Source organism: Peromyscus leucopus, chromosome 2 (genome assembly GCF_004664715.2).
Source record: "Peromyscus leucopus breed LL Stock chromosome 2, UCI_PerLeu_2.1, whole genome shotgun sequence".
Lineage (NCBI taxonomy): Eukaryota > Metazoa > Chordata > Mammalia > Rodentia > Cricetidae > Peromyscus > Peromyscus leucopus.
This window is the reverse complement of record NC_051064.1, coordinates 135,677,598-135,703,623: the sequence shown is the minus strand read 5'-3', so window position 1 is coordinate 135,703,623 and position 26,026 is coordinate 135,677,598. Positions and strand designations below refer to the sequence as shown.

Genomic DNA, 26,026 nt, shown 5'->3' with positions numbered 1-26,026 from the left:
GCGTCAAGCTCGGCAGCAAACGCCTTTACCCGCTGCGCATCTCGCCGGTCCTTGGCTGTTGTGTCCCCACCTCTAAGCCAAAGAGCGAGGGGGCTGAAGGAGCAAAGATGGGTGGACGCGAAGCGTAGGAGACTGGGTCACACAGCCTCCGAGGCCGAGCGGAGTCCGCGGAACCCTCAGCATGCGCGAACATGCAGACGTGGAGCCCGGCCACGCCGCCGCACACGACCCCGGCAGCCCCGCGCGACGTCGCGCGCAGCCGAGGCCCCGCCCCCGTGACGCAACCCGAGGGGCGGGACCGCCAGGCCCCGCCCCACCCCCTTCGATTGGTCGGCGCGCTGTCACCACGTCGCGGGAAGCTGGCAGGGTGTGTGTGTGTGTATGTGTGTGGGGTTTGCTTTGTCATTCGCACCCCGGCTGACGCGGCGGGCATGGCCGCACGCTTGGGCGCCCGCAGAAGAGGCCGCGGCTCCGCTCCCGGGACGCCCTCTTACATAAGGACGCGGCCGACTGAAGCACATGTCCGCGCACGGTCCCCACACGCAGTCCACCACGCCGTTCGGTTCTCACACGCCAGCCGGGGAGCCTGCGGTGCCGCGCCACACGGTGTACTCCGGCGTGGGCCTTCCCACAGCGAGACGCAGCCCCATAACCGCGAAGCGCACCTTCGCAACAAGGCATAATATAGGATGTTATATTTATAGGGCCTATTTATAAGCCTCTATTTAACTCATTTCTGATAGGCCCAGCCACGCGTCCAGGCTCTTTCCTGATTGGTGTGTCCTTCTGTCCTTCAAGAAGGCGGGCTCAAGAGTCCGTGTGGCCTCAGAGGGCCCCAGGATTGGCCGTGCGCGGCGCGGCGGCGCCTCCGATTGGCCCCGCGGGCCGTCCGTCGGTGTAGAGGAGGCGGGGCGGGCGGCTGGCTGGTGCGGGGCGGGCGGGCCCCGGAATTGTCATTTCTTTGTTTCCGAAGGCGGAGGAGGCTCGGCGCCCCCCTCCCGGCCCCCCTCCCCCCCGGTGCTGGCTCCATGTCTGTGTGACCGGCCGCAGGGGTAGAATCCAGGCCCGACGCGGGGCGGGCGGGCGGCGGCGGCAGAGGTGAGAGGCAGCGGCGGCGCGGCGCGGGCACCGGCCCCCCAGCGGGAGGATGAAGCGGCGGAACGCCGACTGCAGTAAGCTCCGCCGCCCCCTGAAGCGGAACCGGATCACCGAGGGTATCTACGGCAGGTGAGCGACGGCGCCCGGGGTGGGCCAGCGGGTCCCGGGCGCCGCTCTGGAGGGGCCCCGGCCCCGTTATGTAACCCCCGACTAGGCCGCATGCCCGCGCCGGGGGCTCTCCTGAGGCGCGCCGCCCGCGGAGCGCCCGGCCAGCCCGCCGAGGGTCCGCCCCGGGCCGCGGGGTGTGGCGAGGGCCGGGCGGAGGGCGCGGCGGGCGCGGGCGGGAGCCGCGGGGCCGCCGTTGGCCGTGCTGTGCCGGGGGGAGGGGCGGCACCCCCGCGGCCGGGAGCCCAGAAGCCGGGGGGTCCCCAGCAGGCTGCGCGCCGGGTCCCCGACGGAGCCCGGGGTCACGCTGGGCTCGGGACCTGGGGAGTTGGCTGCCTGAGTCCGAGGCTCGTGGACCCGTGCGAAGGCGAGAGTGAGGCCGCCAAAGTTGGGAGCTGCCAGGTGCCCTGGAACCCCGGACTCCCAGCGGTGCCACGCCGGCTACTCTTCCGCCCTTCGCTGCCCTCACGGGGTCCCCACTTGGCCTGGAGTGCCAAGCTGATACCCCCAGTTCATGCCCGTGGTCCCGCTCCAAAGCCAGACTGCTATCAGCTCCTCAGCAAACATTATTTTGACAATTGCAAGCAGACACATGGCTCTGAATCTTTAGCAGAGATTCTCTCCCAATTCAGGTTTAGGAATTTTTTTTTTTTAAATCCCTTCTTCATGAAGGAAGGGGTGTCCCTTTAAGTAGACATTGAATCCTCTTGGAGAGAAGGACAACAGGTTCGTGGGGCAACTCGATTGACTGTCACAGCTTCCCCAAGCCCAATTTGTGTATGGCGGTGGTTTTTTTTTTTTTTTCTGGGAAAGCCTCGGAAGGAACCGATTTCAGGGGAGAAGTAATTAGTTTACAAAGGAGAGTGCTCAGCATGTGGCTATAGGCTTAATTGAGTCCTCACGGCGCCATCCATACAGTTTAGTTCTTGCTGTGAGTCTTGGAGAAAATTAGGAGGTAGCTGTTGACAGTCAAGTTGTATCATAACTATCCACCTTGCACATGCGGTTGTTTACACGTGTGAAGTGGCTGCCCTCCCCAGGCAGGTGACTGACCTAAACATGAAGGGAGATTCTTCAAGGATTAAAAAGCCAAATATCCTTGGATAGATCCTTATGGAAGGAGTCATCGATCATAGAACCGTTCATTCATTCAACAAACATAAATACTATTTGCTAAACAGTGTTGGATTCAGTCAGGACACAGCTGTTAGTAAAACTGATGAACACTCTTGCTGAATCAGATGTGATGATAACTAAAACTGAAAAAGCAAAACCAAATTTTTCCAGCAGATTGAATGGGTGGAGGCAAGTCTGCTTACTATAAATTCTTGAATGAAGGAAGGCTTTTTTCCTTAGCCATTGAAAAAGATTAGCAGAACTTCTTGTTAATAGCGGCACAAGAGCAGAAAAAGTGTTAAAGTAGGCAGGTTAGGACGACTGTGGCTTTTGAATTTCTATTTACAGTCACATAAGATGAGGTCCCTCATAACAAGATTGGGAACTCTTATGTTTGCATGTTTTCTGATGTATTTTAACTTCTTTTCTTATTTAAACTAACACCTGCTTTGTGACTTGTCCTTCGGAAGCCACTCAGTGTGTGTTGACAGGGAGTGCCTCTTTTTAATGAAGATCTATTGTTTTACTAATGGGTTTTAGACTTGAATTTTCTTACCCTAAAGGTTAATAGCAGATACACCTTGTCTATCAGTTTCGTATGAAAACTTCAAAAAACCAAATGGTGCCTCAGCTTCCAAATCTGTCTGCTCTCTGTTGTGCATTCTTTGTTAAATGTCAATAAAGGAACCTAAATAAATTTCTACCTGTCTTTCTTGTTTGAGGCAAAGAGTGTTTTAGTTCTCTTATCTGTTTCTTAATGTTATGGAGTACTGCAATGGGAAAAATCATATAGTATGTTTTACCCCCTTGTTTTGTTTTTAAGGACTGCTTTGGAAAACTTCCAGTTATTTCTTAAGAAAACAGAATGAGTGGGCTAGTTATAAATTAGGACATTTGAGGATTCATGAATATCAAATTTCTGTTGATCATCAAATTGAAGTCTGTATTCAATTCTGTTTCACTCCATCTATTGCCTGTTTTGTTTCTGAACATCTGGCCAATTTTGTCTCATTAAAAAGGAGCCATCCCCCTAAGGGCTGTGTTGACAATTTTGATAACCACTGTCTACTGTTTCATAGCCTAACCTTTCATGGAGTACTGTGTTCATGTTCCCTGTCTGCTCAGCTCTCTTGAGCCCTGGCATATGTGAGGGAGCAGCTGAGGTGGAAAGACTGGACTGCAGCCCACCGGAGACCTAGGGTTAGAGTCCATGTCCCAGCCCTGATGCTTTGGACCAGCAGAGCATCCTCTGCTTTGAAGCTCAGTTTTCCCATCTGTTAAATGAGCTTTGAAGACATACATGCATACATGCATACATACATACATACATTTAGTTTGTGGAACTCTATAAATTCCAGTGTGTTATTCAGACATTATTTATCACATTATTGCCATTACAGTTAGCATGTATGGCTTTAATTTTTTACCCACTCTGAGACAGGGTTTCTCTGTGTACCTATGGTTGTCTGGAACTCACGTTGTAGACCAGGCTGGCCTTGAACTCAAAGAGATTCCCATGTCTCTGCCTCCTGAGTGCTGGGATTAAAGGCTTATTCTTTAAGGAGGCAGGAAAGGCCATAAGATTTGATCCAACCAAAAGCAAAAGTTGAGTGGTCAAAACAAGGGGCCACTTGCTGCTTGATCTTGCTTTAAACCAGTGGCTCTCAACCTTCCTAACGCTGTGACCCTTTAATACAGTTCCTCATGTGGTGGTGACCCCCAGCCATACAATTATTTTTGTGCTACTTAATAACTTATTATGGTACTCTTATTAATCATAATGTAAATACCTGTTTTCTGGTGGTCTTTGGTGACCCCTGTGAAAGGGTCATTCAACCCACAAAGGGGTGTGACTCCCAGGTTAAGAACTGCTGCTTTAAAAATCCTGATGTTGCTGGGCTTTTGGTGTATACCTTTAATCCCAGCACTGGGGAGACAGACAGGTGGATCTGTGAGTTCGAGTCCAGCTTGGTCTACAGAGGGAGTTCCAGGACAGCCAGAACTGTTACCCAGAGAGATCTAGTCTCTTAAAAACAAAAGAAAACCCAAAAATCCTGGTGTTTTTAATCATGGGCAGCTGTTCCTGAGGTGATTGTCAGATGAGAGCACTCATTGTCAGTATCATAGCTCTGTTGGAATTCTGTCTGAGGAGCCAGGATGCACTGGGTATTAATCTTAGATATTATATTAGTACTGTATGAGAGTGTGTATCCATTATCTAAAGATCTAAGTATTCTCTGAAAGTGTTATTCCAGTCAAGTTAATAATCAGGATTAAGAGGAAGGAAACAGGAATGGTGTTATTATTATTATAGCTTACATTAAGTGTAATTTATTTATTTTATTTTATTTTTTTGGTTTTTCAACACAGGGTTTCTCTGTATAGCTTTGGAGCATGTCCTGGAACTCGCTTTGCAGACCAGGCTGGCCTCGAACTCAGAGAGATCTGCCTGCCTCTGCCTCCCGAGTGCTGGGTTTAAAGGCGTGCGCCACCACCTCCCAGCTTGTTTGTTTGTTTATTGATTGATTTTTGTTTTGATTTTTCAAGACAGAGTTTCTCTGTGTAGCCTTGGCTGTCCTGGAACTTACTCTGTAGACCAGGCTGGCCTCGAACTCACAGAGGTCCGTCTGCTTCTGCCTCATGCTGGGACTAAAAGTGTGCACCATCACCACCCGGCTTAAGTGTAATTTTAAAAAAAGCCACCACAGAATATAACATGGTAGGCAATCACTATTCATATGTTGAGTAAATAGATAAATACATAAATATGAGCTAATGGAGTCCATTCATTCAAAACCTACATTGTTGTTGGAGCTGTGGAAGCTACAGGGTAAGACATAGATCTAAGCTGCAGAGATTTATACTCTAGTAGGCCATAGTAATACTCTCTTAAATTTGTGCAGTAGCTTAGAGGTTCCAAAGAACCTAGGGTTCTGTTCAAGTAAAAATATTTCTGTTGGACCAGGTTTTACCTTCCTGTTTAGTTTTACCTGACATATCAGCAACTGTATTTTCTCCCCGTGCTGTTTGATGAGGTAGACAGTTGCCACTAAAAGAGGGAATGCTTTCTAACCCAAATGAGGTAGACTTGGAAATTATGCATGCAAGTTATTAATAATGAAAACTCTTCTTAATTATTCCACACGAAGTGCCTGGACTTCCTCACTGTGAGTCCCTCCTCAAAGCCCTCCTCACAGCAGTCAGTGCACTAGACTACTAAGCACTTCACTGCAGGTGGTGATGCTTATGGTGACGTGGGTGTCTGTGGGGTCTGACTCAGGTTCTGTATAGTTCTCTCCCTTTCTCTGCCTGCCACACTCCCCACTCCTTCCTTCTAAAACTTTAAAAGAGGAAGATATGGAGGTAAAAATACATTAATTATAAGACAGGACAGCAACATTTTTATTAAAGTACATTTCAAGTTTCTGTATTTAAAATTGTTACTTAAAAGAGTAAAATACAGTAAGGGTTTTAGTTCAGTTATGCATTTCCAGCTTTAGGAAGAGGTTTTCTTTCTGTTGCATCGTGAACTTAGGACACTTGTGTGCGGGCCTCCACTTAAAATGATGCCTGAGTTTCCAGTACCTCACTGGGCCTGACAGCAGAGGCATTTAGGACTGCCCTAGTTATTTGAGACTTTTGTTACCTGTTTTTCAACTCTGGAGGCATTGTTAGAAACCATCAATCCTTGCACCCTCCTCTCCTTTCCAGTTTCCTTTTCCAAATCCTTGTCTAAATATCGTGTCTCCCGAGGTGTCGTCCCCCCCCCCTTTGTTGTTCCTGCCTCCTTAATGATGTTTTCTAAGCTTGGTTTTAGATTCCTTAGGGCTATACTTATTAAAGTCACTGGAGGCTGGCTGCCTTGATTGTACATGTGTTCTGCAACTGGAACTCCAGATTCCAGTGTCGCAATCTCACAGCCTGAAGCATTTCTGTAATCTTGGTAGGCATTGACTTCAACAGGTTGGACCTGACATGAAAGACCTAGATACAGGCTCTGTATGTTTTAGAGGTCCGTTGGGAAGGGTGAGTAAAATGAATAAATCAAAGTGGTCAGCTAAACAATCAGGTTTGTTATTTCTATAAACTACAATTAAACAATTTGTCACACTGGACTCTGTTTTTAAATTTTGCCTGTGGTATATTCCCTTTAATCCCAGCACTCAGTAGGGCAGAGGTAGGTGGATCTTTGTGAGTTTGAGGCCAGTCTGGTCTACAGGGTGAGTTCCAGGACAGCCAGAGCTACACAGAGAAACCCTGTCTCAAAAAAACAAAACAAAAACAAAAACCCAAGAAGAACAACAAAACAAACCAAACAAACAAACAAAAAGCACATAACTCTAACTTCCATTTTGATTCTTACTGTCTGAGTAGTTTTGGTAGGTTAGTTTTATTTGGTGTTTTGAAAAACCCTTCCGGGAGCTGGAGAGAGAGCTCAATCGATAAGAGCACTGGCTACTCTTACAGAGGACCTGGGTTTGAGTCCCAGCACCCACATGTAGCTCATAACCATCTGTAACTCCAGTGTCAGGGGATCCAGTGCCCTCTTCTGGCTTCTGTGTGCACCAGGCACACAGGTGGGTGGGTATACAGTAGACATAAAGTAAGGCAAACACCCACACATAAAATGAAATACTAAAAATAAAAACAGAAAAGCCCTTCGAATGTTGCTGCTGGGCTGAGGAGGGAGGAAGGCGTGTGGTCCAGTACAGGTTATCTGCAGCACCTGCCCTGTTGGAGAGCTGTATGCCCCTCATCTCCATGTGGACTGCTCAGCGCCCTTCTTGAACCTCCGTAGTCTTGGAGATTGGCTTAACTGTGGATTTAGGAACTTAATACTTTTACTAATTTCTTACTCTTGCTGTGTACCCTGTCTGCTATGGACTCATGTGGTGTTCTGTGAACACTTACATTTCCATTTTTCTAGGGCTCTTTCTCTCAAATTTGCCTAGGGGGTTGTTTGTTGTTTGGTGTGTGTGTGTGTGTGTGTGTGTGTGTGTGTGTGTGTGTGTGTGTGTGTTGTATTTTGTTATTTTCTAGGCGGCTAGCATCTTGTGGAATCTAGAGGATCAGATAAAAATCTCTGAAACACAAGGCCAGCAAGATGGGTTGAGAAGGTACAAGCACTTGCCACCAAGCCTCACAACCTGAGTTCAGTCTCTGGGACTCACCTGGTGGAAGGAGAGAACTGATTCCACAAGTTGTCCTCTGACTTCCACACACACCACCACACATGTGTACACACACATAATGAAACAACAACTACATACAAACATAGTTGAGGTGAGGTGCTGTAGCTGAGCTACTTCATAAAGTGGCATTCTCTTCAGATGCACTGATTGTTCTCTGGGCTTACTCGGTTTGAGTGTAATTACTTTACTTGGACAGTTTTCAGGTTGGGTCTGAATAAAGAGTTGGCTGTGCAACCAGAGGCTCAAGTGAGATGGTGCACGCAGGCAAGAGCATACACCTTCGCTAGACTCTCCCTTGTGGATGGAGTCCTGCAAACCTCTCCATGACTCCTCCTCGTGTGTCCTGGCAGTGGAAACTAAGACCAGCTTAATGACCTTCTAGGGTAGTTTTTGAAGGTTTATATCTTTAACTTGACAATCACCTTTACTGGCATCAGCTAGGTCTCAGTTCATCATCAGACGTTTAAGACATCTACCTTATCCTACCAAGGTCCTTTTGTAGTAGCATTGCCTTCATTCTTTGTAGTTTTTTAGCTGCTGCCGTAAAGGACAGTGTGCCCCTTTGGAATAATAGAAGTATAAAATCAGAAGCGGTTTGCTCCTCACTGCCATCTACTCTGAGAAATCAGCCTTTGCATATGGTGAGCTGAAGCAGTGAAAGTCGCTCGTCTTAGATTGGTTTGTGTCACTGATGAGTTTGAGCCACAGAGGAGGTGGCTGGACATTATCCTGCTCTGTCGCTAGACTGTGTTACTATGCTTCCCTTGAAAACGTCTTTAAAGCCAAGTCAACGGTTCAATACTACTGTCCTGTAGGGAGAGCACTTGAACACCAGAGGGAATGAATGCCATGGGTGATGGTCAGAACAAGAATTTCTGCCTCAGGTTGGAGAGATGGCTCCATGGCTAAAAGTACTGGCTGGCCTTGCACAGGACCTGTGGTGGGTCCCCAGAACCCACGTGGTGGCTCACAGCCATCAGTTATTCTAGTGCCTGGGATCCAGTGCCCTCTTCTGGTCTCCATACCAGGGCCACACAAAGTGCATAGACATATAGGCAGACAAAAGACTCGTATACATAAAATAAAAATAAAATAAATCTTAAAAAAAAAGATTTCTGTCTCAAATGAGAGAAATGGAGACAAGTCTTTCTCAAACATAATGAGCTGATTTCTGTTCTAAGCAAGTTGCTGCTTGTGATTTATTGTTCGTCTGACTTTAAAAGCAAGGTTCTGTCTTTTAAAATGTTTTTTACATTAATTTTACTTTGTGTGTTTGACTGTTTTGACTGCATACCTGCATGGGTACCACGCATGTGCCTGGTGCCTAGGAGGCTAGAAGAGGATGGATGCCAGGACCTTGGAGCTGGAGTTAATGGATGGTTGTAAACCACCAGAACTGTTTGAGGGAGTGGGGACAGAACCTGGCCCTCCTCGAAGAGCAGCAAGTGCTCTTAACCACTGAGCCGCCTCTCCAGTCCATCTCCCTCCTCTCCTCCAGAGTTTTCCTGTGTAGCCTTGGCTGTCCTGGAACTCTGTAGACAGAAATACAACTGCCTCTGCCTCCTGAATGCTGAGGTTAAAGGTGTGTGCCACTACTGCCTGGCTTTCAGTTTTTCTTTTTAAGCAGCATATTTCTCTGACACAATGACCATAGTAGCTGGGCCTTCAGTGCATGCATTGAATCCCAGCAGGAAGGAGACATAGGCAGGCAAATATCTGAATTTGAGGCCAGCCAGGGCTACATAGTGAGACCCTAGCTCAAACAAACAAACAAAAAATACCAAAAAAAAACCAAAACCAAAACAAAACAAACAAAAAAACCCCAGATATTATAGAAACTCACTCATCTTTTGTGACATAGTTATTTTTGTAAAGAAATTTTTAATTTTAATTACTTTCTGTAGTTTTATACTGTGTTTATAATTATCAACTGGAAATTTGTGAAGATCTGAGGGTTGTTTTGTTTTGGTTTTGTTTTTTCGAGACAGGGTTTCTCTGTGTAGTTTTGGTGCCTGTCCTGAATCTTACTCTGTAGACCAGGCTGGCCTTGAACTCACAAAAATCCGCCTGGCTCTGCCTCCCAAGTGCTGGGATTAAAGGCATGCACCACCACTGCCTGGCTGAAGATCTGAGTGTTTATTCTTTGAATAAAACATATTTACTCATTTAAAACTTGGTTCTAACTAGGCTACACAGAGAAACCCTGTCTCAAAAAAGCCAAAAAGAACAAAGCAAAACAAAACAAAATTTGTATTTGATTTATTCATTTTACATGTGTTTTGCCTACATATACATATGCACACCATGTGTGTGCCTGGTGCCTGCAGGGGTCAGAAAGGGGCATTAGATCTCTTAGAACTGGAGTTATAGATAGTTGGGAACCACCACGTGGGTGCTGGGAACTGAACCAGGTCTCTGCAAGAGCAGCAGGTGCTGTTAACCACTGAGCCACCTCTCCAGCCCCATGTGCTCACTTCTTTGCATAGACATTTCTGGTATGTCACTTAAGCCACATCCATGCAGAATGAACAGTTTTCTGCTTTCTGTGCTCTGTCAGCGGTGCCCTAACCTGTTAGTTCCCTTCCTGTCACTCAGGTTTCTTTCCTGGAAAATAAAAATGATTGTCCTGCTTACTTCACAGTTAGGAGGAAAAATGAGATGGTTAATATGCACACATTTAGAAAACTTATACGTGTGATGTAAATGTGCGGTGTGATTAAGTAGAACATTGTGTCTGTGAATAGTGGATTTACTTATAAGTGGATTTCTCACGTTTACACACTGTCAGCAATTTTAAAATTATTTTAAAAAATTTCTCTGCGTGTGTGTTGCTGGCTCAGTGATGATTTTTTAAAAGAGGTTATGCAGTATCTTCTCTCCTATTTTCCTTTTTTTCTTTTTATTCCCAACTTCATACATTCCATACTGTTGAAATTCCATACTGTTGAAAGTGTTTGGGGAGTGGAGTATTGTTCAGTGGGTAGAAGCACGTGTGCAAGCTTGAGGACCTGAGTTTAAGTACCCACACCTGCATAAAAATCCAAGTGTGATCACTGTGGTCACGTAACCCTAGTGCAGTGGGGTGTTGAGACAGGAGCATCACCGGGGCTTACTGGCTGCTGTGGGTTCAGTAGAGACCCTGTCTCAAGACAGTAGGGCAAAGAGCTAAAGCAGCACACCCAGCATCCTCTGACCTCCATGTATGCACAGGGACTCACACATTTACAACATGCATCCCGCCCCCAAGTGTTGAAGCAGAAATTCTAGAATTTCAAAGTCTCCACTTGCATTAGGTCACAGTATCTGTTCTTGATAGCTTTGTGGTCTGTCCAGCTCTTTATAGAAATGTCATACCCTCGGCGGTCGGCGGTGCCATACACCTTTAATACCAGCATTCAGGAGGCAGAGCCAGGTGGATCTTTGTGAGTTCTAGGCCAGCCTGGACTACAGAGCGAGCTCCAGGACAGGCACCAGAACTACACAGAGAAACCCTGTCTTGAAAAACCAAAAGAAAAAAAAAGTCGTACCCTCAAATTTATAAAAGTTTATTTTAGTGGTTTTCTCCTTCCTTCCATCCATCCTTCCTTCCTTCCATCCTTCCTTCCTTCCATCCTTCCTTCCTCCCTCCCTCCCTCCCTCCCTCCCCCCACAAGACAGGGTTTCTCTGTGTAGCCCTGTCTGTCCCGGAACTAGCTCTGTAGACCAGGCTGGCCTTGAACTCAGAGATTCGCTTGCCTCTGCTTCTTAATTGCATGTGGCCCCACCCCCTGCAGGGTGTTCTTTTGAGGAAGTGGGGTGCTGATTATGCTTTGTAAAGCTGGAGGATGAGCAGCAATAGAAGTACTTTGGGTAGTTTACTGAACTAGAAAGAACTGTGCAGAAATGGGAGCACTGACTCTGGCCAGCTTTCAGTGTTTCTTGATGAGAGGAAGCTGGTCATCAGCCTGGAGCAGAGCTGGTTGTCTATGTGGACAGTCTCTTCTGAAAGATCATGACCATCTCATCTCAGTTCATTTTTCTCTCCTTTCCTTTCCTTTTTTTTTTTTTAAAGGGGTGGGTGGGTTGGTTGGGTTTTCTTTTGGAGACAGGGTCTAGCAGAGTCTCCTGAGTAAGTTCCCTTTCTAATGAATCTATCAGGTTGGGATGAAACTTGTCATCCTCCCACCTACAAAGGTGTAAGCCCATACATACCTAGTGTTCTTAGTCTTTCTCTCTTTCCCTCCTCCCTCCTTCTGTGTGTCTGTCTGTGTAACTGAATACTTGGGTCTGTAATTTATTTGAAAATGTGTTTCTTGGCCTGGGGATGTTGTTCAGTTGTAGAGTGTTTACCTGGTATTTGGGAAGTCCTGGGCTTGATTCTTAGTACTGCATAAGCTAGGCTCAGTAGAGCATGCCTGTAATCCCAGCATTTAGAAGGTAGAAGCAGAAGGATCAGAAGACAAGGTCCTCCTCAATCACATAGGAAGTTTTAGACCAGCCTTGGCTAGAGATCCCATCTCAATGTATAAGTGAATATTATATAAGTAAATGTATAATTTCCCCTCCCATCCCCTCGGACATGGTTTTTCTGTAGAGCCCCTAACTGTCCTGGAACTTGCTCTGTAAATCAGCCTCTGCCTCCCAAGTGCTGGTATTAAAGGCATGCACCACCACACCCAGCCTATAAATAAATATATAAATTCTTAAGTTTCTGGGGCTAAGAGGTCCAGGGGTATGGAATCAAGAGACATCTGTTTGGCATTTTGTAAGGAGCTTTTGGCTGCATCATGAGGCAAAGCAGAGCAAGGCTGTTTCAGCTTAAGGTGTCTTCCTCTTTCTTTGAGATGAGGTCTCATTATGTTTTCCAGGCTGGTTTTGGGTATGCAAGCTCCTGCCTTGGCCTTGTGAGCACCTAGGAGTATAAGCATGTGCTGCTGTCACAGGCTGCTGCTTCCCCCTCCTCTTCTTTTGTTAAAGATTTATTTTATAATGTATGTGTCTGCAAGTGAATGCAGGTGCCCAGAGAAGCCAGAAGAGGTCAGCAGATCCCCTGGAGCTAGAGTTACAGGTGGCTATGAACCACCTGATATGGGTGCTGGGAATGAACTCTTGACCCGTGCTAGAGCAGCAAGGGCTCTTGACAGCTGAGCCTTCTCCCCAGTCCCTCTTTCACCTATGAAGCCATGAGCCTCTGGTGTATCTAATCCCAGTTACCTCTCTAAGGCTCCACCCTCAACTACCATGACACAGGAATTTGAGGATGAAGTTTCAACTTCTAATCAAACCATGCCATGCTGCCACTGCTTCTCAAATGTTAATATATGCACAGGCCTAGGGAGCGGGTTAACATTAAGGTTTAGATTAAATAGGTATGGACTGGGCCCTGAAATTCTGCTTTTCCAAAAAGTGTCCACATAATATTGATACTGCTGTGCTGTAGACTGTACTCTGAGTAGCAAGACTGCAATTAGAGCTGGCCAGTGTGAGACCTCAGCAAATCAGAGAAAGGGCCTAGACGAATATTCTAGCAGTGCTGCATAACAGAGAAGACAAAGGGGGTTGATAGGAAGTACACCACATGCTGAATGTGAAAGGTGATTCATAGTTGCCATTATGAGAGGACAAGGAAGCTGGATTGGGACAGATGGCTACCATCAGAGCATTAGTCTGCCTAGGGAAAAGGTCAGGGACTGAGGATGGACAGCTAGCCCGTGGTAATTCTGTGTACTCCAGACAAGCAGTTGGTGACAGTGGAAAGAGGTGCACTGTCCCTGGAAGGAAGAGAATGTTCACTCCTCATCCCCATGAATTGTAGATTATGTAGACCATAGAGCGGATTGCTAGATGGATTCAAGAAAAAAATAGCAAAGTATCATTTTGCAGGTACGCTCTAAATTTTACTCAATGATTTTTTTTTTGGAGGGAGTGTCATTGAGACAGGGTTTCTCTGTGTAGCCTTGGCTGTCCTGGAACTCGCTCTGTAGACCAGGCTGGCCTCAAACTCACAGATCCTCCTGCCTTTACCTCCTGAGTGCTGGAATTAAAGGTGTGCACCATTATACCCGGCTTATTCACAATATTTTATAATTATTTGCCAGTAAGTGTCAATCAGAAATTCAGAATATCATCAAATTAGCCATAAGTCATGTAATGAGCCATGTATGTAGAAATGTACTCAATCACATTTTCTTCATGGATGAAAAGAAATATATTGAAATGCCCTTGGGTTGGCATCTCCTTTAAATTGACAAAAATCTCAGGATCTTCAGAATACAGTAGGACAGGGACTAATAAGGGTGTGCTTTCTCTCTTCTCTCAAGGATAAGGGTGATGTAGTGATGCTGAGGCTGAGTTCGCTGAACCCAGCATCTCTTGTAAACTCCTCAACTTGTAACTGAAGCAACTCAGTAGAATTCGAGACTGAGTCTAGGGGAAATCAGCTTTGTTAATTAGTTGTCTCTAGATTTTAAAGGGGACCTTCCTGAAAAGGGAGCCTGAGGAAAAGCTAGGATGAAGCCAGTAATGACCATACAAATTTACTTAGATGTCTTTACTTCTAAACAAACTTGGCAAAAAGTGGTTGGGGGAGGAATATCAAAGGTCTGAAAGAACCCCACCCCATACCCAAGCTTGAAGTTGCAGAATTGGAAGAGAATATTCACCAATAAAGACCATTTTGTACCGCCTTATGTTTAAATTATTAGGATATCAAAAATATTCAGCAGGCTGCTGTTCTGTGGACAGTGCTATCCAGTTATTGAAATAGAGTGTTGCCTGCTAAACTGGGATTCTGCCATTTCCTGGGTGCCTTTTGGACAGAGCAGTTGGTAGTACTGCTCATGTTCCACCTGGGAATACTGACTACTCATTCAGCTACATTGCAGGGAGAGTTCCAGAGATTATCAGGCTGGGGATGTGGTTGAGTTATTAAGAGTACTTGCCTCCTATAAGCGAAGCTCTGACTTGGGTCCCCAGCACCTCATACACTGAGTGTGGTGGGCGGTGCACACCTGTAATTATAGCACTTGGGAATTGGAAGCAGACAATGATCAGAAGTTCGGGGTCATTCTTGGCTACATAGTGAGTTTGAGGTCTTTGATACAGGAGTACATGAGACTCTGTTTCAACAAACAAACAAAACAAAACAAAACACAAAACAGGGCTAGAGAGATGGCTCTGTGTTTTTAAGAATGTTGTGTACTGCTCTTCCAGAGACCCAAGTTCGGTTCCCAGAACCTGCTTTGGGCAGCTCAAAACGGCCTATACCTCTAGCTCCAGGGAATCCAACTCCCTCTTTTGTATGTTCTCAGACATTGTATTCACATGCACATGCCTGCACTCAAACACTGGTATATACACATAAGTAAAACTAATTTTTTTTTTTTTTTTTTTTGAGGCAAGGTTTCTCTTTATAGCCTTGGCTGTCCTGGAACTCATTGTGTAGACCAGGCTGGCCTTGAACTCAAGAAATCAACCGGTGCCTTTAATCCCAGCACTCGGGAGGCAGAGGCAGGTGGATCTCTGTGAGTTCTAGGTCAGCCTGGTCTACAGAGTGAGATTCAGGACAGGCACCAAAACTACACAGGGAAAACCTGTCTCAAAAAACCAAAGAGAGAGAGAGAGAGAGAGAGAGAGAGAGAGAGAGAGAGAGAGAGAGAGAGAGAGAGAGAAAGAGAAATCAGCCTTCCTTTGCCTCCCCAGTACTGGGATTAAAAGTGTGCACCACTATTACCAGGCTAAATAAAAAAATCATAAAAAAAGAGAAGAAAAAGTTTTCTACATTGAAAGACAGAGGTAGGAGCCAGAGTTTAGGTGTAGATTTGAATTACCATTTGACAGATGGCTAAACAAGAAAGAAGTATGTATGTAGGTGAGAGTAAACCAACCCAGCATCTCCACGAGAGTCTGTGGAGACATGGATGTGTTTCTCTGGGGTGACATCTAGAAGACAAGTGTCTGGGTCACAGGGCTGGTGTTTAAGGAACTGGAAGCCACTGAGTGTATACAGTTTACATAATATAAATACATTTTTGTGCATGTGATGCTGGGGATGGACCCCAAGGCCTTCCTCATGCTAGACAAGTGCTTTACCACCTAGCTTTACTTCCACCCCTCCAGCTGGCCGCAGGCCATTTTTTTGTTTCTCTGTGGCCTTGGCTGTCCTGGAACTCACTCTGTAGACCAGCCTGACTTGCACTCACAGAGATCCCCCTGCCTCTGCCTCCTGAGTGCTGGGATTAAAGGTGTGAGCCATCATTGCCGGCCTGCCCCATGCCATTTTTAAATGCCTTTAAAACATGGCTAAGAGACTGACTTTCCTACTTTAGTGCCTAAAACAGTTCTGGACCACAGGGAAACTTCTTTTAGTTTTGAAGTCATTTATAATTCTAAGTATCTGCAGGACTCGAGTTGTTCTTTCTACTAAGATTTTCATTGCTTTCCGCAGTCAGTTGTGGGCTCTGTCTTTAAACTGGCCAACAAAGTTGTAGTGTAATGAAATCGAAGAGGAGACTTCAAATGGGACAGAACTGTTTCTTTCCTTTGGGCCCCTTGATTTCTATGTCAGACTTCCTAGAAACTTATTACCAAACCCATAGAAGTTCTAAGAATTAATGTTAGGAATAAACAGTAGGGGCCGGAGAAATGGCTTTATGATTAAGAGCAATTCTGACCTGAGTTCAGTTGCTAGCACCCACATATCTGCTCATAACCATCAGAAACTCCAGTGTCAGGGATCTGATGACCTCTTCTGACCACCTTGGGCATCAGACTCACATGTGGTGCTCATACATATAAAACACTCATGCACAAAATAATTACTACAAAAATTAAAAATAGAAGAAATTAACACTAAATGGCAAATTCTTTAATTGTTTAAATATCACATTCCTATCCTTGCTGTCTTCTGGCTGTGTGGCTTCATAGGGCACAGAAAGAATCCTCTGACTGAATTTTGTTTTTGTCCTCCTGTTCTCAAGCATATAGACCATTCTACATCTTAGGGAAATGTTTCTCAATTAATTATTACAGTTCTTGGTTTGTGCTAGGAGTATTACTAAGTGCTAGAGCACATACCTAGTGTGTACAAGGCCCTGGATTCAACCCCCACCACCAAGAGGGAAAATAGCCTGGTTTTTTTTTAATCTGTATTTATTCAAATAGTTAATTTGATCACATCAGCATAAGAATGCTTGCCTTACAAAGTATACAAGATTGGAAAGCTTTTGAAAAAAATTGTTATTATTGTGTGTGAGAGAAAGGATTTGGTATTCACATACCAGTAGTCAGAGGACAACGTTCGGCTTTTTATCCCTTCCACTGTGGAGGGTCTTCAGGGCAAGCTGGTTTTGTGCTTTTTCTTCTTTTACTACTGTGCCAATTTGCTGGTCCAAGCTTTCTTTCTTTTTTTCTTTTCTTTTTTTCTTATTAACAAATAAACAAACAAACAAACATCTATCCGGGTGGTGGTGCCGCATGCCTTTAATCCCAGCACTCAGGAGGCAGAGGCAGGTGGATCCCTGAGTTTGAGGCCAGCCTGGTCTAGAGTGAGTTCCAGGACTTTTTTTTTCCTTTTTTTCCGGAGCTGAGGACTGAACCCAGGGCCTTGTGCTTGCTAGGCAAGCGCTCTACCACTGAACTAAATCTCCAACCCCCTAATTTTTTTTTTTATATTTTATTTAATGTGTAAGAGTGTTTTGAGTGTTTTGCTTGGATGTATGTCTGTGCACCATGTTACACACCTGGTGCCCTTGGTGGCCAGAAGAGGACGTTGGATCCCCTGGAACTGAAATTGTGGACAGTTGTGAACTACTATGTGGGTGCTGGGAATCAACAAGTGCTCTGAACTGCTGGGCCGTCTTTCCAGCCTGAAGGGCAGTTCACACATTGCATTTGTGTGCAGGAAACTCAGCAGTGTGCATTTAACCCATTTTGTTGACGAGCTCTTTGGCCTTTACTTTTTCCAACTTGGCAATGGGAGCCATGGAGTTTGGACCCAAGGACATTGCCTGCCTGTGGAACGGATACCATCATGTCCACCTTTGTCTTTGAGTTAATCTGTGTGAAGGCAGTGTGGTATCTTCCTGTGGCCCGGCTGGGCCTGCCTCCGGTGTAGATGTAACCATTTTGTTAAATAAGAAACACAGAGCCAAACACAGAGTTAAAAACCAAGAGGTCAGAGCAATAGCTAAGAGCTGAGATTAAAAACCTTACCCTTCACTGCCGTTGCTGTCCTACCTCTCCGCAAGAGACCTACTTCCTGTGTGTTTGTCCTTTTTATTGACTTTCTATCTGCCTTCTCATTGGTTGTAAACCCAACCACATGACCTCCTCTTCTGCCCATCTATACAGACCTCCAGGTCTTCTATGGTTGGTATTGAGATTAAAGGCGTGTGTCTCCATGCTGGTGGTATCCTTGAACACACAGAGATCTGCCTGTCATGTGATCAGTATTAAGGGCGTGTGCTACCACTGCCAGACTTCTGCTATGGCTTGCTATTAGCTCTGACCCTCAGGCAACTTTATTTATTAACATACAAATAAAATCACATTTCAGTACAAATAAAATATCACCATATTCTGGTGCATCAAGGAACCCACCTTTGGACAAAAGGCAGGAAGACGACCAGTTCCATTGGGTCTGTACTGTGTAATCTCCACCAGCTGAGCATTCCTGCTCCACCAACATTGACCCCCCACTCAAAGGACAGGTGGCCTCTTAGCACAGGCCAGCATCCTTGCTCCTCCTCCTGCATGGACTCTGGTCTGTACTTGTGGGGTGACTTAGGCAGCTGGGAGGCTGTCTGCTGGTCCAGGGCCTCAGTAAACTGCTTAAATCTCAGGAGACACTTCCAGTGGCTTAGAGGGGACAGACAGCCTTCTGCCACTGCGGCCAGGTGTGATAAGGTCATTTGACCAAGCAGGTGAGGTCTTTGGTTAGATCCTATCCAGCACCAAAGTTCTTAGGCTTTTTGTCTAACCGGATTCACTACCTTTTGACCTGCTGCTGTGGCTGCCAAAGACCAGGCTGGCCTCGAACTTACAGAGATTGGCCTGTGCTGAGGTTAAAGGTGTTTGCTACCATTACTAGTTCTTGTCTCAGTCCTCGAGCTTTCTTGCTCTAGACCAGTAGTTAACACTTCCCTAAAGTTTCATTTGTGTTTTTGCCCAGCTTTTTGGGGAATAGTTTTGAACTTTCTCCTGAATGGCTTATTTTCTGTCAGTGCTGAGTAGAACCCCTAATTTTTTTTTTCTGTGTTAATTTATCTTTGGTCTGTAGCTGGCTGCTAGTTTCAAAACAATTGTTGGTAATATCCCCCATGAGTCTGGAGATGAATGTGCATTTCTCTTGGGTAGTATCATCCCCTCCACAGTGTGGAAAGTTCATTCTCAGCTGCTTACATTTTCACCAGAACTCATATATGGTCAGTTTTTGAAATTTATTTTTTTAGGATAGAGTCTTTCTAACTCAGACTAGGTTGTAACTTGCTGTATATCCCAGGCTAGCCTCAAACTCTAGATTTTTCTTGAAATCTCAGCTTTCCCTGTGCTGGAATTATAAGTGTATGCCACCATGCCTGGAATTGTAAGTGTATGCCACCATACCTGGTTTAGAAACTTTTTTTGAGACAGGGTTTCTCAAAAAAAGCCCTGGCTGTCCTAAAACTCACTCTGTAGACCAGGCTGGCCTGGAACTCACAGAGATCCACCTGCCTCTGCCTCCTGAGTGTTAGGATTAAAGATGTGAGCCATCACTGTCCAGCTTGGTTTTTTTTTTGTGTTTTTTTTTTTTTTAACTGTGTTTGTACCTTATTTTGAGCTCAGTACAGTGGTTATATATGTATGTACGACTAATTGGCTTCTCAAAGCATGTGTCTCTTTAACATGAATAGGAGGGAACTCAGAACACACATTTACATCTAAAGTGCAGAATGTTTGAAGATATTTCCTTTAACAGACATTTTTGTGCCTACAGTCTTTGGTAATAGCTGGTGTCTGTCCCATGAGTTAGCTTTGGCATATTTTTAGGAAGTCAGTTATGTTTTGTTTGGTCAGTGCACATGAATGCTGTATAGAGAAGCAAAAGAGAGAGACAAGTACAGAATTCTTGCAGCACAGAGAGGTGCACAGCAAGAATTTCCAACTCTGAAACAGGTGTGGAGGGTGAGGAAGCCGCACATTGAAGCCTTTCAGCCATGACACTTTCTTCTAATGAAGAACAGCTTGAAAGCTGTCATTCTCAGAGGATTGCAGTATCTTCAAGTCAGGCACTTAGCACATTTTAAAATAGTGGTGAGATTTAGTGTTTTTCCTCCATCTTAAATGGAGCTGAGCAGGTTTGGTCATCATCTCCTCTTGACAGTGAGGGAGGCTTAGAGTGAAGGAGGTTTTTACAATCCACATGGACCACAGTAGCAGCTTTCTGGGCTGTATCTCCACTTTGTTCGTGGTAAATGAAGTTATTTATATCTGTTTGAAACAGAAACAGTACAATCCTATTTCTGGTTCTCCATGCATGACCTTGAATCCCTTCTTTTTATGTTTTGCAGTACATTTTTATACCTGAAATTCCTGGTAGTGTGGGCACTTGTCCTCCTGGCAGACTTTGTCCTGGAGTTCCGATTTGAATATCTGTGGCCATTCTGGCTTTTCATCAGAAGCGTCTATGATTCCTTCAGATACCAGGGACTGGTATGTTCCTATTGCATGTTCTCCAACTGTCAGGGATTTAGTTACCCTTCTAATTAAAAGAATATCTTCAGTGGCTGATAGTGACCTGTTTTAAATGGATTTTATTAGCAATACTGAAGTGCCTGTGTTAGGATAAGCTAATTGGATCTGTGGATTAAAACTTGGCTGTTCTAAGCCCACTGATGTGTGGTTCTGTTTTCTCCTTCTCTCCCACTTGAGGGGAGTGAGGAGACTGGGTATAGGGTTACAAGAGGTGGGTAGCAGTGGGAGGACTCAGTATTGCCTAGTCTTACTCTAGAGTGCTCTGGAGTTCCTGTCACTAGGTTGTAATTGAATCAAAGCAGTGATTCTCATTGATCTCAAGATTCCTTTTATACTCTTAAAAATTACTGAAAACTCCCAAGAGCTTCTGTTAATGTAGGTTACAAAATAAAACAAGCTGGGTGGTGATGCATGCCTTTAATCCCAGCAATAAAGAGGCAGAAGTAGGACGATATTTGTGAGTTCCAGGCCAGCCTGGTCTACAAACTGAGTTCCAGGCCAGCCAAGGCTACAGAGACCTTGTTCTCAGGGAAAATTAAACAAAAAACAAATAATAGCTAAAAAAAAAAAAAAAAAAAAAAAAAAAAAAAAAAAAAAAAAAAAAAAAAAAAAAACACGAAGAAAAAAGAAAATGAAAATTAAATATGTATTTATTAATTCATTGAAGATAACTACTTACCCAATAAAATAGAAGAGTGCCTCTGTTGTTTTAGAGCTCTCTGTTTGGAAAGCGCTCAGAGCCCCTTCAGGAGTCGCTAGAGCACAGGTTTTAAACTATCCAGTTACATTCTTTTGACTTATGTATAATTTCTGTTGTGTTCCATAGTTACACCTTACAGCTAACTCTCCAATCCAGGCTTCCAAAAGATGGCCTCCAGCTTTTGTCTTATTGTAATGAATAGTGGTGTCCAGAGGAAGGCAGTGTTATTAGTATTACCACCAGCATATGTATTTCTTGCAATGTTTGGTTCATCAGCATTCCAGCAAGCCTCTCCTTTAAGAGTGAAGCTCTTTAGGGATGGGTTATGAGGAAACAGGAGGATTTTCAGGGTTAAAGTTCTTGTTCCTTCAGGTGACCTGCCTAGAGCATCCCAAGGAGCTCACTGTGGTCCGACCTCACTTCTAGTCCAGTTCTTCCCCATGGTTTAAGCACTCTTGAATGTTGAGTTAGCCACTGCTTTTTAGTATATGTGCTGCTCAAGCAAGCTAATAACCACTGCTGCTACATGGTCTATTCTAAGTGTTTAAAATTTCTTCTTGTTAACTTGCTCTGTATTTAGTAATTTTATTCAACAAAGTTTTTAATAACATGCTTGAAAATGACAAGTTCTGAAATGTGGTTTTAATTTACCTTTTTTTCTCTCTTTAGGCCTTCTCAGTATTTTTTGTTTGTGTAGCATTTACATCAAATATCATATGTCTCCTCTTCATTCCCATACAATGGCTTTTTTTTGCTGCTAGCACATATGTATGGGTCCAGTACGTATGGCACACAGGTAAGCTTGATGACTTCTTGGTTAGAAATTTTAGATGCAAGTTTTTAAAATGTGGATTATTTGAGCCGGGCGTGGTGGCACACGCCTTTAATCCCAGCACTTGGGAGGCAGAGGCAGGCGGATCTCTGTGAGTTTGAGGCCAGCCTGGACTACCAAGTGAGCTCCAGGAAAGGCGCAAAGCTACACAGAGAAACCCTGTCTTGAAAAAACCAAAAAAAAAAAAATAAAAAAAAAAAATGTGGATTATTTGAATGAATTATTTAAGATTGACAGTTTAAAGTTGCCTTTCCCCAATACATGGTAATATGTTGTTTGGCTTGTGGTGGTGGTTTGTGGGTTTTTGTAGGGTTGGTTATTTGAGGCAGAGTCTCATTAGATAGTCTCGGTTGTCCAGGAACTCATTATGTAGACCAGGCCAGCCTACAGCTCACAGCGATCTTCCTGCCTTTTGCCTTCTGAGTTTGGGATTATAGGTATACCCCACCATGCCTTGCTCTATATGCTTTTATACATGGATTTTCCTTTTTTATTTATTTTTTTTAATTATTTGAATCAAAAGCTTAAAGTTTAGGCATTTCAGTTGACACCTCTATTGCAAAGATGTCAATTTAAAAAGAGTTGAAGTGATTTATGTTTAGGAGTAGTTGAAGACATTCATGTGCCATACTAGAAGACTGTTCACAGCCTTTCTGTATTGAAAGGAAAGTTAGAAGTCATTCGTGTGAACCCAATAATTTGACCTCCCCCCTCCCAAAAAAAAATTCTCAGCATCCCAGGCACATAGAGGCCCTTCTACAATGTGCAGTGCTATGGATTCCTGCCATTTTCATTCACATTGGGGCTGCATAGGAGAAAATAGTTCTCTATACTGGGTCACAAGTGTCCTCCTTGTATTTATAGCCCAAGATGCTGTTACAGTTTGAGGCTTAGAGATTCTTAGAGGATCTACAAAGGATTTATCCAGAAACATATGAAAATGGACAGAATTTGGCCTTAGAAGTTTCAGGTGGCCTGATACAGGACCACTTTCATAGGACCACTCTGAATAAATGGTCTCCCCCAGATGACATGTATCACGTGATCTGAAGACACTGTCATAGCCTCTTAAGTCTTTGTTTTTCTGTCAGCAAAAATACTCCTGATGTCACTAGCTTTTAATTGTCTGGCATTTTAAGTGTCTTCCTATTTTGTGCTCCTAATTCTTTACACTGTATTTCAGATAGATTCTTACTGATAGGGATTCATAGTCAGCTTTCTTTTTTCAAACTTGTTATTTCGAACCAAGATCAGAAGAAATGTTTTGACAACTCCAACTCACTATGAAAGCATATGTGGCATGTGCTGATGGAATTTGAGGATTGGTCCTCAGGGTCACACTGTCTGCAGAGCTTTGTGAAACATGATTCTCTGACCCAGCTGTAACCTGTAGGATTGTAACTTTTGAGAGCACACCAGACAGTAAAAGCTCTCTGGAGCAGCTTCATCCTTGCTGTTGCTGCTGCTGCTGCTGAAAGTGGTGCCGGCCACTGGAGAGACAGCTGAGCCCTGCTGGTGGAGGTCTCCACTGTGAGCGTGGTTTCTCCACTGTAGGATCGGACTCGATTTTAAGCTACCCAGAATGTTCTCAAGTTGGCTGCTGTCTAGTCTAATTCAAGAGATTTTTCTTTGAACCAGTTTTTGCTTGTATTTCCTTCTGGGCCATTTATGTGCATCCCAGTTTCTTCTCTGTTACCTAAGATGGGCTAATCTAAATGTGTGAGAGGCTCAGCCGAGATGTGCTAGGCCTCTGTTTGGCAAAGGCAGCCTTTCTGACTCCTCCAGTGTTGTCTCATAGGGAAGGAACTAATGACATGGCTCCTATAGAACCTGTTGGGACTCCCCCAGGGATCATCAGATAGTGTCAGAGTGACACACACATTGGAGTGACAAGTCGTGAGATAGGTTTTAATTTGAAATAGTTAATGCTGAGACAAACAAACTACATTTAATAGAAACATGGAAAATAGGATTATAGTATATATAACTTGGAGGGCTAGTTTTTTTTCCATATGAAAAAATTTAAAATTCCTTGAGATGAAGAATAGTTGACAAGGGCTGGCAGGACAGTTCAGCAGGTCAAAGCACTTGCTGGCAAGCCTGAGGACTTGAGTTGGAACCCCAGAATCCTGTTGGTGGAAGCAGAGACCTGACTGCAACGTTATATAGAGACGAGCTTGCTGTGGCATGTACATATGTGTGCACCCACACAAAATACTTGAATAAAAGTAGAAAATTTAAAAAAATGCTTAGTAAAATTGTATATATCCATAAAAGAATGGTAAGATTGTGTCATAAACTTTTTGATGTTGGTGATGATTTTTTTCTTAAACTTTATTTATTTGTATATTTTATGTTTGAGTGTTCTGTCTACATGTATGCATACTCCCCAGAAGAGGGCATCAGATCTCATTACAGATGGTTGTGAACTGCCATGTGGTTGCTGGGAATTGAACTCAGAACTTCTGGGAGAGCAGCTGGTGCTTCTTTTTTGTTGTTGTTCTTTGGGTTTTTGGTTTTTTTTTCTTTGAGACAGGGTTTTCCTTTGTAGCCCTGGCTGTCCTGAAACTCCCTCTGTAGACCAGGCTGGCCTTGAACTCAGAGATCCACCTGCCTCTGTCTTCCAAGTGCTGGGGCTACAGGTAGGCATACAGTATTATAGCAAACTTTGGTTGCCTTTTTTTTTTTTAATTGATTTTTAGGCGCTCTTTGTATATTAAGATTATGAGTCTTCTGTTTGACATATATTCTGAATATTTCCTGACAGATGGTTACCTTTTTTTATTTTTGTCAATTAGTTTGTGGGCTTGTTTGTCACAGAAAAGCTTTCAGTTCAGATGATACTGTTTTTAGTTCAGTGGAAGGTCCTAATGAAAGTCGCTGTCACTGACTGAGTCTCCAGACAAGCCGTCTGTGGTGTCAGCTACTATGTTCATTGATGGTTGTCTCTCTGCTGCTTTCCCACAGAAAGGGGAGTGTGTTTGCCTACAGTGTCCCTCTGGATACTCTTTGTTTATATTGAAGCAGCAATTAGATTCAAAGATCTGAAAAATTTTCATGTAGACCTTTGTCGTCCATTTGCTGCTCACTGGTGAGTATTACCTATAGTCTTGGTCTACATTTCAGTGTAAGATGGTAAGTTCAGCTGAGGCCAGCGTCAGCGTAGCATGCTGGTAGAGAGTGTGAGCCTTTTCAGAGGTGGAGTCCTAGCTCTGTCCCAGCAGCTGTGTTGCTGAGCCCGTCACTCTAAGCATCAGCTTTCTAATCTCTCTCCTGAGATCATGGGAAGGAGGAGCAACGTGTCAAGTGTTTAACTTAGTGCCAAGCTTGTAAGTATCTGACAAGTGATTTTGATGATGATTCCAAAGTCTTGATGAGCTATGGCCATGTTTTAAAGCTTCCATAGTCTTTTACAGAAGTATAAGGCTATTAACACTTTAAAAAAAAAAAAGATTTTATTATGTATACAGTATTTTGCCTGCATGTGTCCTTGCAGGCCAGAAGAGGGCACCAGATCTCATTACAGATGGTTGTGAGCCACCATGTGGGTGCTGGGAATTGAACTCAGGACCTCCGGCAGAGCAGTCAGTGCTCTTAACTACTGAGCCATCTCTCCAGCCTATTAACACTTTTAAAAGGAACATTTCTTCTTATGAAATATAAGCAAATATTGAGGTATATTTCATTTAACTTTAACTAAAAATATTAGAAAGTAAGCTTGGTTTCTGTTTATATCAGTTGTGAAAAATACAATCCCCCAAATGAATGCAAATTACTATTTCCAGTTTTTTTTTTAAGTTTTTACAAACAAATGAGTTAAATAAACATTGTCACTTTAAATTTGTAGTAAAACTATATTTAAATTAATTAAAAAGTGTAACACTTTTAACACTTGGGAGCCTTACTATAGGCTTGACAGTGTTTGTAGACAGATGCTTTGGAAAAGCATTTGGCAGTTTGATTGGTTGGAGGAAATACTTTTACTTTCTGTCTTATATTAGAGTTGTAAGAACTCTTGTTTTAACTTAGTGTAACAACTCTAACAACTCAGATGACTCCTGATACTTACACATAAGTGATTTGGGAATTGCTGTGTGACAGTGTTTATGAATTAATTTTACAGAAGCAGCTGTTGCTCTTACTCCTCAGACATAAGAAGGTTAATGTAATTGCCTAAATTTGACTCTGTCTTCTGATGTTAAAAATTAAACA

General features: G+C 44.0%; 1 protein-coding gene across 2 annotated transcripts in view; it reads left to right on the top strand.

Annotated features, from left to right (window-relative positions):
• Positions 1 to 982: 982 nt before the first annotated feature.
• The window catches only part of Maco1 (macoilin 1), a 59,914-nt gene continuing 34,870 nt past the window's right edge, over positions 983 to 26,026 (top strand). Inside the window, exons 1-4 of one of the 2 annotated variants that reach the window (XM_028875465.2) lie at positions 983 to 1,227; positions 20,099 to 20,240; positions 21,652 to 21,778; positions 24,782 to 24,905. In XM_028875465.2, coding sequence (XP_028731298.1) covers positions 1,148 to 1,227; positions 20,099 to 20,240; positions 21,652 to 21,778; positions 24,782 to 24,905 — 473 coding nt within the window. In that variant the 5' untranslated portion in view covers positions 983 to 1,147. Of the gene's footprint in view, positions 1,228 to 20,098; positions 20,241 to 20,955; positions 21,355 to 21,651; positions 21,779 to 24,781; positions 24,906 to 26,026 lie in introns of those variants that run through there. The other variant, XM_028875466.2, reaches the window with a different exon arrangement.